Source organism: Corvus brachyrhynchos, unplaced genomic scaffold (genome assembly GCF_000691975.1).
Source record: "Corvus brachyrhynchos isolate BGI_N302 unplaced genomic scaffold, ASM69197v1 scaffold229, whole genome shotgun sequence".
NCBI lineage: Eukaryota > Metazoa > Chordata > Aves > Passeriformes > Corvidae > Corvus > Corvus brachyrhynchos.
The window spans coordinates 1028303-1048708 of NW_008240042.1; the positions used below are offsets into that span (position 1 = coordinate 1028303).

Here is a 20406-nt window from a genome sequence, read left to right on the forward strand (position 1 = left end):
TTCTAGTGAAACCAGAACGACTGTGGAAAATGCAAATGCACGTGTGGCAGAGCCTGCTGGAGCCTCTGACAAAAGAATTGCCAAGCTTGATGTTTCTAGTGTTGCATCAGATACAGAAAGACTGGAGCTGAAAGCTAACACATGTCTAGAAGCACCTCTGCCCCCCAGATCCATACCTGAGGTAAATTGTACCTGTCCTTCATCTGTCTAACTTAAAAATAAAAGGAAGTTGTTTTTTTATGAATTTTTTGAGAAAGTGTGCCCAAACATTTGGGGATTTTAATGTGTGTGAATTTTGTGAGTTATCTATAGAATACTTTTAACCCTGGGTTAAAATAGCCATAATTCTTATTAATTTGTGTACTGAGGAGTCTCCACGATTTTTGTATATCCACGTATGAATGCTGATATAAACTGAGTGCGTGGTTAGATGGACACTTAATCTTTTTTGTTTTAAACTATAAAAATTGATAGGTTTGTCACTACATCATGTCACTGTACCTTTTTTGTACAAGTATAAATTAAGACTGGGCTTCTGTTGTGTGCTGCAGTGCTCCACCCCTCTAGTCTTCAGTTTCTAATCCAGCTTTTCATGGTTAAATAGTCATGTCTCTGAGTACTTCCCTTCTGCAGAGATACCTCCTAATGGATGCTCTTCATTCTGCACCATTCTTCCTTAAAGGAGGAAAACCACTGTCAACAGCAACATATTCTCCCCCTGTGGTAAGGTTGGGTGGCTGCTTGTGAATGCCTAGACTGGCAGGTGTGGTAGTGCAGCTGTAGAGTAGTTTGTAGTTTTGGTATATCCATTAAATAGCATTTGTGTAATAGTTCTAGCTTTATTTGGAACCATGTACTCAGTCTGGACTTGCTGGATATCTGAAATCTCAAGTCTGTTAAATGCATTTCAGTGTGTACCATGGGAAGTAATAACCAGGGTGTGGTTTTTGTGTTTTATTTTCTGTTTTGTCTGCAAACTGTGCATTCAGCCCTCAAGGCAGCAGGTTTCCTCGGGACAAGAGCTGGCTGCTCCATCAGATGGGCAGAGGAGAGACACGAGGTCAACTGTGTTCCGTATTCCTGAGTTCAAGTGGTCACTGATGCACCAGCGCCTGCTCACAGACCTGCTCTTCTCCATAGAAACAGATATTCAGATGTGGAGAAGGTACATCCTGGGCTTTATATGGAGTGATCTAGACTGGGTTCATTTATAAGAGGCTCATTGACTTGGAGTTTTGGTCATCTGGTGTTTTACTCATTATTCAGTAGCCTTACTTATTTTGTGACCTATACCAAGTTATTCTCAGGTTTTATTTTTAAGGTTCTTTACAGACATAAATGTGCACTGGCTCAGGACCTGTACACAGATTTGGACTGAAATCCTGGCTGCGTATAAGTCACTGGCAGTCTTGCTGTTGATTTTTATTCAACCAAGATTTTAGTTCTCCTAATGTGTGTAAGGGCCTGTGTCTTCTATTAGTATCTAAATGTGGATAAGAAAGATAATGTATCCAAAATAGTATTTCTTACTTCTGCATTTACACACACTGAGTTGCTGCTTTGATAGGTTCTGTGAATACAGAGATGTTAATTTGAAAATAAACTTCTAACAGGGATCTGGAATGTAATCATGAAGATCTTTGAAAACAGTGGTAGTTCTGTGATTCAATGTTAAGATTTAATAACTGAAAAGTGGTGTCTATTGGTAGCTTGTAGTAGTGAATGTCTATTTTAAATTGAACCATATAGCTGTAGTGACCTGATAAAAAGGAATATCAGGATGAAGAAATAGAGTATTTAAGTGATTCAGACAATTTAAACTGAGGTGAATTTTTGTCTGACTATAATTTTTAGAATGTGTTTTGGTTAACCTGTCAGGACATCATCAGATATAGCTCAAATATATTTCTAGTTTAGCTTCTATTTTGAAAAGTTTTTTTGTCTGAGTTTTTGTGCTTTGTTGATTTTTAATTTCTCTGAGAAATCCTTAGTATTTGCTTTAGTTTTCCAAAGATTTAAGTTCAAATCTAGTTTACAGTTCCAGGAGACTTTATTCCGCTTTCTGATACAGTGACTTTTGCTAGCAAGTAGTCATAGACCAGCAATCATTCTGGTGTTTTTAGCAACCTGTGATCTTGAGCAGTTTATGAACAGAAAGGAAATGTAGTTTTAGGTTTGGATTGAGATACATCAGTTGACCTTTACAGGTTGCTGCCCCACTGCTGTGTCTGTTTTAGTTTTGTGAAAACATAAATATGTTAAAATACCTCAGAAATAAAGCTCTACTCTGATTTTTTTTTTATTTTTATTTTTGGACAGCCATTCTACAAAAACTGTGATGGACTTTGTGAATAGCAGTGACAATGTGGTGTTTGTGCACAACACGATCCACCTCATCTCTCAAGTGATGGACAACATGATCATGGCCTGTGGTGGTATCTTGCCATTGCTTTCTGCTGCCACATCTGCTACTGTAAGAAATTCCATTTTTATTTGAAAATTCCTCACTTGTGGGAGGATGCCTTTCTTTATGGAGTGTATTGATTATTATAGCTGTCCTTTTGGGAAACAGGAAGTGTGTGTGGGATATTTCCACAGGCATCTCTTTCCTCCCTTTGCTCCCTCTGTGCTTTTGCTAAGGTAAATATGGGTGCTTGCCTTCTTTGCCTGAAGACATAACGAGGAGTTTCCTGGCTTTGTTGCCCCACAGTGGTCTGGAATGGGATTAAATCCCAATACTAATGATTGTTCCTAGAATATAAGTAATTATTACTTTTGAATGTGACTGGTAGTGGACTTCCAGCACACATGTTTCTTCATCTAGCTTGTAGGAATATTACCTTTGTGAAGAAGTAAATGGTGCTTTCAATTTTTCTCTGTGTAGCATGAATTGGAGAATATTGAGCCAACTCAAGGACTTTCAGTAGAAGCATCTTTAACATTTCTCCAGAGGTTAATCAACCTTGTGGATGTGTTAATTTTTGCAAGCTCTCTTGGTTTCACTGAAATTGAGTCTGAGAAAAATATGTCATCTGGAGGAATTCTGCGACAATGTCTTCGTCTGGGTAAGCAAATAAGACCACTTAATGAGCATAGGAGCTTGCAGTTACTAAATAGTTAGCAGCTGTTAGCTTTATTTTTTTTTCCTGTCCATTGTTTTGTTAAATCAAGATTAAATTTAGTCAGACATTAAGATCTTTTACAGTTTTACTGTATTATGCAGTGCAAATGTATTCTTCTTTAAAAGTTTAAATAAAGTAAGTTTGGTAGCCTGTTTTCATTTTATCCATGAGGCTATTTCTTTTGCCAAAGTTCCCCAAATAATCAAGGCTGGGAATACAGCAGCTTTAAGAAAAGTAATCTTGTACTATATTAAAAAAATGAACCTTTGCAGTACTTAGAAAAGAGATTTAACACTTGAAGGTCAGTATATGAAGGTATGGTGGAAACTAAAATGTAAATTTCTGAAGGATTCAAATTGGGCAGTAATTGAATCCAATTATTACAGTATGTTTGCTTCAAATTGGATTGAAAGAAAATAGTCAGTTACCTAAAAAAGTAACAAATATTCTGAAAATGTGAACATATGAGATCATAGCAGGCTCCAGGTGGTTAATACCGGAGGAGAGTATTCATGCTTAGTTGCATGCTGTAAGACTTCTGTAATGAAAAGTTTAATTTGCATGAGTGCCAGAGCAGCTCAGAGCCTCAACAGTAACTAGCCTTCCTCTCCCTTTCTAGGCAATTAAAACTTTGTGCAGGTAGAACAAGATTTATGGGATGCAAACAGGTATAGAGGTGGGGTAGTTCTTTTTTCCTTTGAAAATAAATATTAGAAGATGAAACAGGCCGCAAATGTGCAGCTAAAAAAAAAGTTGTGTAACTCAGAGCATTTAGTCCAAGAGTAACAGAATATTTTGAAGCAAACGTTGCCATTTGTTTCACTAGTGTATCACTTGTCTTCTCCCTTGCAAGTCTGTGAAACTTAGCTGTCTTCACCCCACCCACCCCGTGGTTGTATGCATGGTAAAATTGCAGGGAGGGATGCTCACTTGATCACCTTGAAGTATCCATTAGGTACAGCATATATGTTCTAATATCAGCATTCGGTATTCGTTATAAATTATTAAAGAATTTTGAGCATTATTTTGCAACTCTCTAAAACTTATGGAGGCAAAATATTTTACTAATGTGTGTAAACTTTTTAGTTTTAAGTGGTAAACAGAATTGTACTGTACGTTTCTGTAAGGGAATATAGAACAATACTATTTCTCAGAATAACTCTTAACGTTTCTTTTCCCCTCAAGTATGTGCAGTAGCAGTAAGAAATTGCTTGGAGTGTCAGCAGCATGCACAGATGAAACCTATTGGTGACACTGGGAAGAACCAAAAAGCAGTGCAAGGCTTTATAGGATCAGGAAAGTCTGCAGCAAAGGCAAGTTTAAGACCACATTCAGAAACACAGAAGTCAATAATGATTACTCTGCACAGAGGGGTACGTTTTTAGATTTGTACGTGCATCACTGATACTTTAACAGACCTGAAGTGGGGTGGCACAAACACTGGAAATTAAATCTGTCACAAGAATCGGCCAGATTTTTTCTTCTTTAAAGATGAAATGCATAGCTGATCTTTGTGCTCTAGTTATGACAATATGATGTACAGTGGGCGATTGTACATGCTTAATGATTTCTGGTAGAATGCTTTTAAAACCAGGATCTTAAACAATTGGGATTTTTTTAATAGAGTCCAGTGGACATTGTGACAGGTGGCATTTCTCCAATACGGGACCATGACAGACTTCTGCAGGATATGGATATTAATCGCCTCCGAGCAGTCGTGTTCAGAGATATAGTAAGTAAATAATGTGCTTTTCTTTGGAGCTACATTTCTGCTTGTATCTGTTCGCTGAACGCTTCCTCTGTTTAACACAGTTTGGCTAAATTGGGTGTACAAAAAGGGAATACTGCTCACAGTAATTAGGAACTCGTAATACTCTACAGCTGTTGTAATGTTTGTGATGAGAAGGAGGGAGAGGTGAAACCCAACTGTCTCCTGATCTGGCTCTTTGTGTTGCTAAGAGTTGATTCTCTGGAATTCTGCCTACTGTATATTAAGTATGTTGTGTTTAGTACAGATATGTACATAGACAAGCTGTTTATGTATACTATGTATCATAAACATGTTTGTACTTTTTGAAAAATTCATGTTGTTCTAGCTAATTAGAAATTAGAGGTCATCTCTAATTCCTTGACTTCCTCTCAGAGGAACCAATTTGTGTGCGTGTGCTGTAAGTATGCATATGTTTTTTAGTCTTGAATTGACTAAAAATATCTTTGCCCTGTGTCAGCAACTTTATAGCTGATACTGAGGAAATTGAGATTGATTGCTTGGAAAAAACACCTCTGTAAGCAAATACAGCAGCTATAATGGCTGTGAGTCATTGGTGGCCACAAGCCTGGACACCACAACTTAGTTTACAATAATTGGACTTTTTAGCAAGTATAATGATTTATACAGTGACTTTTTTTTCTGTCCAGAAAAGTGAAGAATTTTGAGTTTTCTCTTTACAGTAATTAGATTGAAGCAAGCTTACTCCAACCCCTACTTCAGTATCAGTGTGCAAGAGAGTAACAAGAAGTGACTCTTCCATACTGGTGGCAATTAAAGTAATCCTAATGATTCCTTCAAGCACATTTTGTGAACCTTTTTCTTCAAAAAAAACCCCCACCAAAACAACACCCACCCACAACTTCTGCTTTTTTGTGTATCCAATCCATCAGGCTCTCTGTTTCACAATAAATATAAAATGATGCAATAGCTCTGCTTTTTGGTTAAGCTGTTGAGCTGTGGGGAAAAAGTAGACTTAGAAAGGTCTGGTTTGGAATAGTTTTTGCCTGAGCTGTTTGCTCTTGCATCTAAGTGTTTTATTTGCATACAGTTTCTTACGTTATGTTCAGCACTTAGAACCAGGAGTGGCATAATTTGAATTTGAGTTCTATAGCAGGAACTCTGATGGAATCCACTTACCCACCAGTAGCAGTACTTACAGTGGTCCCTGGGCTTTATTTCAAGCAGTTCAACAAACACAGAAAAAATAAGGTGGTGCTGATTGACTGGATCACCACTTTATTAAGTACAGTGAGAAACTGTCCTGCGAAAATTCATCTAGCAAGAAAATTCTTTACAATCCTTACCATTGTAGGCAGCTTTCCTCAATCTCACCCTGTCATTGTTCTATGAAAGTTAAGGTTTTGGATCAAGCCAAGGGGAAGATAGGTTGTTTTTTCAGTGCAATGGATAGGATCTACCTATGTTATCTGTTCTTAATAGACATAAACGTCTCGCAGTATAGCTTTTTAAAGAGCTCTTCAAGGAATAAGGAGCTTTGATAGGCGCTACAATTGTGATAGAATGAGCTTTATAATGTAACTTAGTTTCTTGAACTGCTCAGAGGAAAAAATTGAATGTTACCTGAGCCCTGATGTAAATGAGGGGTAAAAAAAGTCCAAACATTCATTTTTTTACTGATTAGTCAGTGAGGATCCAAACGCTCCATTCTCCTGGGATCCCAAAGTGTATGAAGCTTTTCTTCCTTTGGTAGCCAAAAGGGACAGGCTTAGGCTGAATCGTAATGTCCAGTTTTGCCTCTGTTTCACTAGGAGCCACTGAGTGCTCTGGGGAGGAACCTGGCATAGTTCATATTAAGATTTGTTTTTAAGGTTTTCTTAAAATCTCTTCATAAAGTTACAGCTGTAATGCAAATGCATATTGTCAGTTCTTGTTTAGAGTATACGTAGTAGATTACATCCATCTGGACTATCTGATAATGAAATAAAACCTTAACACTGCTTCTGGAATTTGTTCCACTTTCTTCATTAATATGACACAGTCTTGTGGAGAATGCTCGCCTGGTTGTAAATGCTGTTAATATCTTGGCATTTTTGAGGAAATATAACAGAAGAAACACCATTAAATAAAGGGGGCCTAGACCCTACACGAAAATACAGGAATTTGAAACATGTAGTCAAAACACACAACCTTAGCCGAAGTTAGCATATTTATAAATGAAAAATGAAAGGATTAGTGCCACTTGAATACAAGTGCTGTATTCCTTACCTTTATAGGTGAGACAAACTGTGACTAGAGAATATTGTTCTTCCATTGCTGATACATCAGCTTCCTCTTGGTCTGTTTATGGTAGCGCTGGGCATACTTCAAAGGAAAATAAACATGCTGCTGAAATTGTAATGGAAAAATCTGTGTGTGTCTCTTTTTTACAGGAGGATAGTAAACAGGCTCAGTTTTTGGCTTTGGCTGTTGTATATTTTATTTCTGTGCTCATGGTTTCGAAATACAGAGATATACTGGAACCCCCGAATGAAAGACGACCACCAAACCAAAGCCAGTCACTCAAGGAATCAGAAAATGAACGTAATGAGACTCCTGCTGCAGGTGAACTGTTAATTATTTGGCCAAATTAAATAAGGTGGCTTAAAATGCTCTAGAAGTCTTCTTCAGGACAAATGGGGTGAATGCATCTCTGTTGATAATGACCTTAAAATGTGTTTTCTGTTCTTTTGGTGTGAACAGTTATGGAAAACCCATCTGCTGCTTTTGGTGCTTCAGCCTCCACTGAAGATTCAGAAGGTACAGCATCTCTGCAAAGAAGGGATTCTGGTCTTGGGGAGGAAGCAGCTCCAGCACAAACCAACCGTTCAGGAAGTGCTGCTGAAGCAGGACCTCTGAGTGTCAGTGCAGGCCCAGATGCAGTCAGTGAAGTCCTGTGCACACTCTCATTAGAAGTCAATAAGTCTCAGGAGGGCGGAAGTGAGACAGGAACTGAAGAGAGTAAATCTGTGGCTTCTGTGCCAGCTGCAAAAAATGTCAATGTGAAGGACATCTTGAGAAGCTTGGTGAGCACACCAGCTGATGGGACTGCCGTGGATGCTGCTCTTCTGCCACCAACCTTCCTCGGAGTTCTTGGCAACGGAGCTGCTGAGCAGCCTGTGCAGTTCCATTCCTTTGACAGGTAATGTAACATGTGAAATACTTACAAATTTAATTTTACTTCAGGTATTTGTAAAGAACAGGAAAACCCACACTTCAGTTCACAAGAACTACTGAGTGTAGCACTGGCAGATGAGGACTACTGTGCATATTTAGTTGGCTTTAAAGAGCTCAAGAAATAAAACAGATATTAAATAACTTAAAATAATGATATGTAGATTAGCAGGTGTATTCATCACAAAGTTGTATCTACTCTCTGTTATTGTGGGCCTGCAAAAGAATACTTACTGGTTTACTAATAGTTACAAATGGATCAAAACCAATGGAGTAATTATCTGAGTGTCCTTCTACCTAGAGAATATTCCCATATTCATTTAGGAAATTAGATCTGTGTTCTGCCTTCTTCTGCCGAAGGCCTACTTTAAAAATTTTTCGTGACTTGTTCGGTAGAAGTATGCCTTTAGGCTGTTAGATTTATTTTGTTTGTTTCATTGTAATAAATTTCTACGTTTCTGAATACTCAAATGCTGCAGTGAATTCAAAAAGGAGATTTCCTGCTTTGTTGCTTTTTTTTCATTTTGGAATAAAGTCACTCTTTCCTGATAATAATTTTGGTGTCCCTCATATCACAGTCTCATTAGCTCCTTATACTTTCCCAAGCATAGTAAACAAAACTGTCTTTTATTGGACTTAGTGCCTTTTACCTCTTCAGGATTCCCAACAACTGCAAAGAAAACAAAAGAAAAGAATCCTGAAACCCTTGCATTCTTGCCTCTAGGAAAGCCTTGGTTGTTTCCAGAAATCCTGCAGTCAGTCTGGTGCAAGGGGATCTGTTGTTACCATATCAGTATCTGGTCCTCTGCTTATTCCCAAACTTCCTCTGGCTCTGATGTCTTTGCAGTCTGTGGCTGCCTTGTTCAAAATACCAGCTGAGCCAGGAAAGGAGTGCAGTGCTGCCAGGGCTGTGGGTGCAGCTGTCACAGCCTGTCTGCTCCACTCACACTGCCCTATCACTGGTGAGGGAAGAGACAAGTGGTGGTGTCTGGCCAGATGAGACACAGATGGGGTGTGCCAGCATTTGGCCCCTTGCTCTTGTCTCAAAGGAAATACTGTGTTCTCCTTGTGATGCTAAACAGGAGGACTTGTTCTGGGAGCATGAGGAGGATGGAGACAGAGGGGCAAATTGGTAGAAGGGGGACACTGAGTTAGAACTTGCCACGCCTCTCTCCCCACTGCTGCCCGAGTGCTTTTGGCACTTCCTCTTTGAGGCCTCTCATTGCTCTTTGCTGCAAGTGAGCAGTTGATGTCAAATAATATGATGTTTTAGTCTGTGAGTGGTGCTTTTTTATCATAAAATTCTCAGTATTCATTGCTTCATGGTTTCAGCCACACAAATAGCATTTGTCTGGCAATCTGGTACAGAAGTGGCTACTGCATTTATGAATTATTTTTTAGCTGTTGTTGACTCTAAAGGTTTGTGGAGCTTGTGCTGATTTGAATTGGTGTACAGAAGGTTAACTATACAGGAAGTAATTGGGCACTTGCAGCAGTGATGGCTGACATAGGTAGATGCCACCTACAAAACTTTCTTATCAGAGGAAGCTGTACAATCTAATTTGATAACGTGTACACTAATGAAATACTGAGCATTGATAGCAGCCCTTCAGTCACTTGCTGTTCTGTGTTCTTTTTCCCATATAGTTACGAAGTCACTCAAATAATAACCAAAGAACCCCCTTTTAAGCTGTGGTGTGTTTTATAAAGTGAGTTACTTAAAAGTTGAATTACTTGCTGTTCTGCCCTTTTACTTTTCCACTGCCCGATGGACACTGTTCTTTTTCCACCTCCAAAGTGCCAGTCATTTGTAACAACTCTTAACATTCTTTCACTTAACCTTGGGGCCTAATTATTGCATTGCTGCTGAAAGCAAGGTGATTTTATGAAGGAATATATACAGGGGAATGAAAAGGGATTGGAAGCAGTAAACAACACTGGGCTTCTGAATGGAAGAGCAGAGTTTTGTAGGGTTTATGTAGCTGTCTGGACTGCTCCACAGTGATAACTTGTGGGCATTACTTTCCAAAGGTTTTGTGTTTAGTAGGTGGGGCTAAATATATGAGGAAAAGGTTTTGAAGTAGTATAAGATATTTTGTCCTTCAGCAGTTTCACGTGACCTCAGCGTGTCAGTGGCTCTCTGTTTCTAGGTGGATTGATTTTTCATTTCCTTGCTTTTGTGGGTATGTCTGGTAGACAAAAGTGTACTTAATGATGTAAAAGTCTTACCTCTAATCAATTATGGTCTGGTAGTGACACACACAATCTTGCATCTATGGTAAATATGTTGATATATGATAAAGTGTGTTGCTGACTAGCTAAAGTTAAAAAGAGAAAAGAACAGTGTGTGAAACATTTAAAGTTATGTAGACAGGCAGGTTTCATGGCCCCTTGCAGGTGACTGTATCTTTATGTAGTGAGACTGCTTAAAATACAAGTTTATGCTCTGAAATGACACCTAGTGACAACAGTAGGAAGGAATTGCGCCAGGGATAAAAAACCCCATGCTTTTTATAAGAAACTGGATTGGAGTTGGAAATACTAGCTCTTATCTCTGGGGTAGGCAAAAATACTAAGTTACATTGTGAAATTTTTTGGGGGAAAACAGACTTTGGGATGCTCTCTTCTGTGTCTGGTTTACATTTAATATTTTGTTTGATGGCCAGCACAAATTCTGTGAGGGGTTTTTTTTTTGGGGGGTTTTTTTTTTTGTTTTTTTTTACTTTTTAAAGACACTTTGTTAAAAGTTGCTCCCATGTAGCAGTTTACCAGTGGGGTATCTCTGGGAATTTCAAAGCATCTCTCTGATCCTGCATTTATCTCAGGAATGCTGTGTCAGAAATCAAAACTCTCCTCATATCTTAAGGATTATCAACTTCCCAGCCATAGCTGGAGAGTATACAGTAACAGCTATGTGAGTGAAACCTTACTGAAAGGCTGCCAGGTTGCAAGCCTTTGCAAACAGCTAGGTGTATGTGTTCATTCCCATGCCAAAAATCCACCCCTTATCTTATGGGAAGATACAATCTTGTGATTAGTGGGTGCCAGGGGTTTATCATGATAAAGTTCAAGACTTGCATTGGCTTTTTCCCAAGATCCACAGGGACATGAATTAACGTTCCAATTTCAGTGTGTCCTAAACCAGCAGTTTTCTTATTTAGTAGTAATCGTGTAGGAAAAGAGGAGGGGACTAATGCAAGCAAATTCAAATAAAATGGAAATAAAAATAACCAAAGCTTGGGATAAAAAGTGAGATGACATTTCTCTTCAGTTAGTCTAATAAAACCCATAACCTATCACTTGCCATTTTTACTGTGCACTTTAAAATAAAACCCTGGTCTCTCCTGGCTTTTGCTGCTCTTTGTGGAAACATTCAATAACCATGTCATTATGGGAAGCTGATGCTGAGGGTTCAGAGGAATATAGGCTCTTAAATCATGATCTTGTACCACAGAGCTTAAATTTGCAGCTGTGCTGTAACTTTCAGAACAGATATGTTAATAAGCTTGTTTATCTTTTTGGAACATCGTCTGTTAGCTGCTTAGTTTGGCTCAGCCTGTGTTTACTCATTTGTCAGTCAGTGGTGTGCATATGCCTTTGTAGTGGTTGGTTGTGGTAATTTCAGTTAAATTTAATCCAAGTCCCTTTTTATATGGAATGGATACATCTTAGACTTTATTGATTTGGACCTCAAATGCAAAAAGAACAAACTATTTGTCGACAAGATTAAATCTTCCAGGTGTAGGCAGAGACAGACTATGAGAATGGGGAATCTTTAGGTAAAGGCACATGTGCTCTGATGGAAAGCTCAGCTCTTTCAGCACACCAACAATTTGCATTCTGCAGCGGCCAAAGAGGCAAACCATTTGAAGTCTTCTCCCTGCCAAGCTGATTTTAAAGTTCTCTTGCAAAATTGATTGTATCCTCTCTATCATATCTTCTGTTCCTTTCCCTGCACCCTCTGATCTCTCATGGTTTTGAGAGTCTCTTATTCTTCCTTTCTCCTTGGGTATTTCAAGGGAGGCATAAGAGAATGGGTATTATCCACAGACAGCAGAGCCCATAGAAGGAGACTGACATGGCAGGCTGCTTTCCTGGCTTACAAAATAGAGGTAAAAATAAGTCTCTGATCCTCTTTATTGGTCTTTTGCTCCTTGCACAGGAGCCTTGCAGTGGCCATCGTTTTGGTAGCCTGGAACAAGGCTATTTTATTTTGATTTTGAATTAAAACCATTAACCCATAGGGGTACAGACAAACTGCCACCTGCATTGCTTTTTGGTGCTAAAAAAGAGAATGCTAAGAATTAAATCAATAAATTCTCATATGTCAAGAGGAATCAGAACTCATGTAAGTATTTTTAAATTACAGTGAGGTCATCAGTTTGGGCTGCCTCATGTTGTATTAGGGATTTTTGACTTGCACCCAAGGAAAATTTGTAACCTGAAATATATTTATAATGAAATGGGTACTTGCCAACTTCATGAAAAAGAAATTCTTGGGAAAACACTAAAATTTTAGGAGATGCAGGTATTTTCTATCTTTTATGGAAACAGAAGAATCAGTGAACTGAAACCAGGGAAGGGTTCAATAAGTAAATCCTTATGGAATTTGGCAGAATAGATCATTATTGCATAAGCCTTTGTCTGTGATGGAAGTCAGTTTTCAGCTCAGTGGTCTGTGCTCATTCAGCAGTGAATAATTGTCTGCAACACGAAGACTTCTTACACTTCAGCATAATTGGGACTGATAACACACTGACCTTCTGGCTAAGTTGTATTTATGGTGGCTGGTTCTCACTATGCCTGGCCTATGTTTATCAGTTCCCCTACTGTAAATTCTTATTTTAAACCTTAAGTACTTGATTTTGAATGAAAGTAGGCAAACATCTAATACAGTTACGTAAATGAGGCAGCTAAAGTATCATTCTCACCATGGTGTTTGAGGTCTCCTTGAAAGAGACCTTAAGCATGTATTTTGTGCAGTTTTAAAATTTTATTTATCGTGTCGCTGAAACTTAATATAATGGATGTTTTAATATACAAACGTAACCCAAAAGTAGAATTTAATTGTTGGGGTAATGTGACTGTTAAGGAGTAAATGATGTTTTTTGCATTTCTGCCCCTGTGTGAGGTTGCTTAATATACGTATTCTGATAAAATTAATGCATGGTTATGGATTTTTAAAAAATATATTATTTTTGTAGATCTGAGGAAGTATACTATAAAGCAGCTTGTTGATGAATATTTTATTAATGTGTAGCAATATTTAACTTTTTCAAAAAACACCTATCACTTTAGCTACAGAAAAAGGATTGTCTTATCTGTGTACTCTTTAAAAGCAAGTGCCCTATTTTTTAAGGGAAGTTGAAAGCACGTTAATTTTTAAGACAATTCTGACAAATTTACTTGATTTAATGATATGCTGAACACCTCATGTTTTCTACGTAGTTTGTTTGCTACTATATTTAAACTCAATTTTCCACTCTCTCGCATTCTTTATGCCAGTTACATTCATTTTTCTTATATTAGCATTTAAATAATCTGAAAAAATAACACAAAGGAACATTGGTAGCTAATGGAAAAATATTTCTTTTGAACAAAGTTGCAATTCCACCTAAGTATTCAAAGAAAATACCATTTTTACTACCCAAGGAAGGAAAAATGTAGGAATTTCAGAATGTAAATAAAGAAACATGACCGATGTTTATGCTTCAAAAATCTTAGTTTGCCTTTCCAGTATGTGGTAAATATGAATAATCTGTATGTGATTGCTGAGCTGTACTTTCATACCTTTGAAGAAGTCCTGGAAGTGGGAACTGCTAAAACAAATCCTGCAGCTGTAACATTGGTTGTTTGCCCTGTTGAAAGGGAAAACATCCATGACAATAAATATGACATAACCAATACAACATCAATGCACATCTAGGGAGTCAGTATGTCAGGATACTTGGATTGTTTTGGTTTGTGGTTCTTGAACTGCTTTAAGGATTTTTTTGCATCAGAAGGCAATGGCAACTGACCAGAAGACCAGGAACATTCACAATTTGGGGTTTTCTTGCATCATGTTTTTGAACAATATCCAGCACTTTTTTTGGCTGTGTGCATCAGATTGACACAGCTCTTGGAAGGGACCTTCTTTCCTCACCAGAAATACTGTTTATTTTATTTTGGCTCAAAAATAGGATTAATATCAGTTGATTTTGCAGATCACTATCTAAAATAAATTCTGTTCAGAAGTAGTCTGAGCTTTACCATGAGATGTTCAAAGCTTCTCTTTTCTTTCAAGGCTCCAAGGTCCAACAGGACCTTTTAATTGGTGAATTTGAAAAGTAGGTTTATTGAAGTCTTATTTAGCTAAAAGCTAGAACTTCTTTTTCAGTGGGATAAAGATCATATATCTCAGGGAAGTTTGTGAGAGTTGGTGTCTCTTGTTTGAAGTGTGTGGTGACTCTGGAATACGCAGGCACTTCCCTGTGTCCTGTTTATAAGGCAGCCTGTTCTCCTGTATTTCAAAATCTGAAACCTGTGGTTATTCATTTTTATTCCTTGATTCAAAGCAAAAGGAATGATGTTGGGTAATTAACAAAAAAAAGCAGTAGCTGTACTTTGCAGCTGTGAATAGAATAAGTGCCACATTCCTGGTGCTGGTAATCAGAGTATCTTCCTTGTAGTGAGTGCCACTGCTAGATTATACTAGATTATCTAGTTTGCTATTATGCTAGGTTTTCACTGCTCAAAATTATATTGGAAGTGTTAGAATATAGTTCCTTTTTTATATACTTCATGGAAGGTTAGAGTAGCAGCTGCACGTGTATTCCCAAACTTGTACAGATTTGAAGGTGAGGAGGTAGACAGAAGATCTGAAAAGGCAGAAGGGGCTATTCTGGGCATTTATTGCTGTCTGTTGCAGCCCAGGGGGAAAAACCCAAAAAAGTCTTAATTCCTTTGCTTGAATGCACCTCTTCTTGGGTAGCGGATAACTTGCTGTAACTACTCCCTCAGTGCAGCTCCACTTGAGCACGCTGAAGGTCAGTAGGAGTTTGCAGGAAGGAATGATAATATACAGTGTTGTGCCAGAAGGCTGTTGTAGCTGGGGTTTCTTTTGTCTGCCCTCATTGCCGGCTGAAGATGAGCAGGGTTAAGGTAGCAGCTCTGTCTGCACACAGCCATCCTCGCTCCAGGCCAGGCATCCTTGCTCCCGTGCAGTTCCAGAGCCATCACTTGCCCTGTAAGGAGCTGCTTTTAGTAGTGCTAAAACTTACTGCTCTTCTAAAACTCCTTCTTGCTCCTTCCAGCATGTCATCTGAAATAAGTACTTTCTAATATTAACATCAGTCAAAATTCTGCCATGTACTTATTTTATTTTTTAAGGTGTGGTTCTGGCAGGTTCTTTATGACTTAAAATACCACCTATTTCGTAGTTCCTGGGGCTCTTAGTAGAGTCAGAGAGTAAAATCAGAACATTCATAGGCATTCAGAGGACACAGCCATTCTGATTTGATGTTTTGAGAGAATTCTGATTGACTATTAGCCCTGGAAACAGAAAGCTTTTCTAAAGGATTTGGTTTTACCCTCAAAGTAATTTGATGTTTTCCAATTTAAAATGAATTACATGAATTACATGTTTTTGAACAGATACACAGCCTGTGTGTGCACAGCTTCCATCTACATGTGCACTAAAATTTGTCATGAATCATTCTCCCATATCCAATATATCATATCCAATATAATTGTGCCTGTATTAGTTAGCAGCAAATGGTTGATTATTTCTGTGACTCAGTGGGTGTACAAAGAAATTTTTCCAGATCGTGCACCAAGGTCTTACAGAGTCCACCTGAATAGACACATATTTATAATGAGAAGTTATAAATTTTTGGGTTTAATATTATTGGTTAGTATTTCTTGAATTGGGTATCTATACAGTAAAAGGAAGTAAAATCTCTAAAGGAATACACCTGGGCTTTAGTGCTGACCTCTGAAAGTTGGAGAAATGTCCCAAAGTTTACTGTATGTGGGTGCATTTGTACTCAGTAAACTTGTACTCATTTCCCAACCCCTGCCAGGCTTTTGAAAGTGTGTTATAGAATAGTAGGAACAATTTCCAGGCAGTGAAAGTCACAAAATCTGGAGTGAGAGATCTCCTTCTTACACCTGGGTGGTGCAAAATTAATTGGTAATGTGACAATAATTTAGAAAACGCTCTAAATATATGACTTATTTCTTAGTCCATTGTTCATGTTTCAGGGAAACAGACATGAACATATGAGCAAAATTCATGGTTTAGGCACAATATCTTGACTTGGGGCTCAGGTGTTGTTGCTTCTATTTTTTTAGTGACTAGTTAACATTAGCAGTCACCCTTATAATGATATGACATGTACTGCCTCCAAGTATGGTGCCTGCCTACTCTGGCCATTAAGGAGGGCTGATTTAATCAGTAACGTGGTCTAGCTTCTGTGACATCCTTTGACATCCTATGACTGAAGAAGAGAGTCAAACACAATCCTCCTTTCCCCATTCCAAGAAGGTCTGTTTTAGAAATATTTGACAGAACTTCTTTGGGTGTTCTCACACCTGAATTTAGGTCAAGTTTCTGAGTTACTTTATTTAGAAAATTAATATTTTAAAGCTATTAAGGGAATACTTTCCGTGTGTAGTTATATTACTGTCAACAAAAGATGTGATTAAATAAATTGAATGTTGAAGATTTTCGGCTTATGGTTAACACCAGGTAATTAAAAGTAAGCGCTGCAGTGGGAGTACATTATATATCAGCCGTACTCTTTACCTCATTAGCTGGGGTTTTGCATGTTTATGGAGCTAACTTGCAATTAAAAATGCCTTTAACGTATGCTTAACAAGGCCTTTTAGGTATTTGGAATGAAGTGCTACAATTTAATTGAAATTGGTATAGCATAAATACATGTCTTTGTAACACGTCAGATAAATTTCCATGCCTAATTCGTCACTTTGCATCTTTTCCTCTGATGTAGTCTTTAATGCTGACTATAAGGCCTGACATTTAACTTGTATAAAAGATGGAGGTTCTCTCTTAGCTCCAAGGAATGTTTTGATTTGTTGTGTAAATAAAACTTGATTGGCAAGATATACTTAAATTCATTTCTTAGCCGTATTTTTAAGATGTGTGAACATTTGTATGCACATGCAGACGTGTTAGGATGTTTTTAGCTATAGTATATCTTTCTTCAGTCTTCTGTTCTGCATTAGAATACCCGTAGTAGAAGACTGTCAAGGCAACCTTCAGTGTTGATAATTCACTTTGAAGTTTTCATTTTGAATACTGCAACATTTTTGTAAATAGTTGCCTGAAGTTTAAAGCCAAATCTTGGGCAAACTAAGGTGCAAAGAAAAGCCTAGTTGCTGAACCCTTACCCTGGTGATCTTCTAACTTTGTGCTTTTAGTCAGGGGTTTTGTGGAAGTGGATGAGATATTAAAGTGTACCATCAGTAGGGGTGAAATGTCCTTTAGGTTAAGGTGGCCTACAAAAGATGATGAAAAAGAAAAGAAGGGAAGCAAAGGAACTTCTGCAGGCCATGGAAGTGTAGGTGCTAGATGTATAAACAAGGATCACAGCAGTGTGAGCCTTCACGTACAGTATGATGTACTAACTTTTTGTCTTCACCTAGGAGTGTTGTTGTACCAACGAAGAAATCAAACATTTCCTCTACAGCTGCTATTGGTGTTCCTACAAACGCTGTCAGTGTGGTTTCTTCTTTAGATTCAGCCCAAGAACCAGATTTGTCAGGAGAATCTCCTGGTAAGTAAGGGTTAAATTAAACAACTTAAATACCAACACTTTCTCTGTTGCTTCTACTTCCATCACCATTCCCTCAGAATACAAATAAAATAAAGAAAAAAAATTTAAAAAGTAGTACTGTATTAGAAAAAAACCCCCCAATTTTGCAACAGATTCAACTGTCTGAGCAATATTTGTCTTAATTTCAAGATTTCTCACTGTTTTTATAGAGCAATCATCATGCTATATTAACTTGTATTTAGTATACTATGGTGTATTCTAAAGACTATTTTTTATTACAGATTAATAATGTAAAGTGTAAGCTTATTTATAAATTCTGGGGTGTTTGGCCAAGGATATATGTGTTAGTGCTAAGTAGAACTGGAAATTGTGTTTCCAATAGCTTTAGCCTGAGGTCAAATTCAGTGTTGATGCTCAACTAATTGCTTTGGACAGTTTTTTCAGTGGGGACAAAATTGAGTAGGTTGTTTATGAGCAAGTGTTCCTTTGAACCCTTGGTCTCTCCGGTTGTTCTGTGTGAGATAAATGATGTTTAACCTTAAATGCTGTGTCAAAGGCATGCTTTTCTACTTAGCCATGTTTGAATCACAAGGCTGTGTAGGATCTTTGTGCCCATGAAGTTTGACTTCAAGACTTAGAAGTGATTTGGATCTTAATCAAGGAAATCTCAAGCTATGCCTGATTATTGGTATTTTTTTCCAGTGTTTGAGTGTTTGAGTTTCTTGCTTCCTGGTTTTGTGAACTTACATCTAAACTGCAAGGACTGGGGAAAAAAATGTGGTCTGTTACCATGTCCTTTTGTACTCGTGTGTCTGGAAGGTATTTGTTCCCATCTTCAACTGCCCATTCCATTTCTTGGGAAAATCAGAAAGGGTTTGTTCCAGTCGTTCTAAAGGAAAAGAAATATTGAAATATATGGTATTGATACATATTGAAATATAGTATGGTCTTCCTCTCTGTGAAAGGGAGAATCCATTTTGCCACCAAAACTGCAGGAGGTAGCATTATATTAGTGTAGGAATAATATTTGAAATAGGGGAATTAGCTGTATTTTGAAATGTCACAATTCTCTGGGGGAGGTTGGCTCTGAGCAGCTGATTTGTTTTAAAAATAATAAAACCTCACCTACATAGAAATTATTTAAAATAATTGCTAATTTGTTAACTTCTAACTGATTTACCCAGCTTAGTTGTGGGCTTAATTATAACAACTTCTGAAGTAAGTATTCACTTGCTTTTAATAAAAACAAAACAGATGAACATTGATTTTCAGATTTAGTCAATCTTTTAGGAACGTATGGAAGAAAAAAATTAGTGCTCCTGTGCCTGTAGAATGTATGAGAAATCCAGACAATAAACAATACTAATGTAGTTTGTAACTGTGTGACTTCCATCCTGTCTGGAAGTTTTGGCAAAAATTGGACATGTAATCTGAACTGATATGCATAAAAAGAAACTAATCAGGATTAAAAATAGACATGTTTAGACTGGCAGTATAATTAATTAAAAGAAAAAGTAAAGGGATAAATGAAATCATGCTTTAAACAGATTAAAACATGAGACTGTTTCTTTTTTCCCCTTTAAAATAATGGCATGGAAACAAAAATTTTGCAGAGTTGGAGTGGGTTACATCTAACGTTGCTCATGTAAATTGCACACATTTAAGTTTAAAATCAAATTCTCTATAAGGCCTTAATTTGTTTTTTATTAGAGGATGGAAGTAGCATTAAGCAAGCTTCCTATTAAACAAGAATGTAATTCATATAATTTTCCTCTGAGTTCAGATCACATATTCTTTCACTAGCTTTTATTTTCATGCGGCAGAGAATCAATACATTGTTCTCATTTTTCCAGCTAACACTTGTTATAAGTCTGTTTACTTTTGTAATTAAGAAAGAAATTAAATCTTTTTTATAAAAGCTGCTAAGATTGGGGGTTTATGTAGTGAATATAAACTTGGGGCTATTTCATGTTTGATATGAGGGCTGTTAAACATTATTGCTACATTTAAAAACAAATCTCATCTGTTTTTTTTTTTAAGTGAGTTTTATATACATTTGTTTGATACATTTTAAAAACTGATAACATATATCACATACAATTATATATAGAGCTATAACTTATTTTAATATATATAATATATAGCATATAAGATATATGAACACATAGTGCTTTATGGTGAAGACTTGAGCAGATTTACTCCAAAACAGGGATGAAAGTGGTATGCAGACATTGAAATAGGATTAAATAGCAGGTGATAGTGTTCTAACAGTAATGTGTACAAACACTGAATTTGGGAGTAAGTGTTACATAGTATGTGATCATCCTCCACCTGTAGATGTGATGTCAGAACTGCTTTGTCAAGGTAGGATAGGTGTGGAAATACTAGTCTGTATGGTTCCAGATGCCTCCATTGCCATTTGTGTGTGCTCAGAATTCATCAGGCTCCTTCCCAATAATTTTTCCTGAGGTTTGCATCTGGCATGTAGCTCAAGGGTTGTGAGCGTCTCAGATATTTGAGGCTTAAGATGCTCCCAGGCTCATATCACGTGGATTGTGACATA

General features: G+C 37.4%; 1 protein-coding gene across 1 annotated transcript in view; it reads left to right on the top strand.

Annotated features, from left to right (window-relative positions):
* The window catches only part of LRBA (LPS responsive beige-like anchor protein), a 373544-nt gene that overhangs the window by 73353 nt on the left and 279785 nt on the right, over positions 1–20406 (top strand). Inside the window, exons 23-32 of the mRNA XM_017744109.1 lie at positions 7–181; positions 634–723; positions 990–1165; positions 2320–2473; positions 2885–3065; positions 4308–4435; positions 4747–4854; positions 7284–7455; positions 7594–8032; positions 17713–17843. Coding sequence (XP_017599598.1) covers positions 7–181; positions 634–723; positions 990–1165; positions 2320–2473; positions 2885–3065; positions 4308–4435; positions 4747–4854; positions 7284–7455; positions 7594–8032; positions 17713–17843 — 1754 coding nt within the window. The remainder of the gene's footprint in view (positions 1–6; positions 182–633; positions 724–989; positions 1166–2319; positions 2474–2884; positions 3066–4307; positions 4436–4746; positions 4855–7283; positions 7456–7593; positions 8033–17712; positions 17844–20406) is intronic.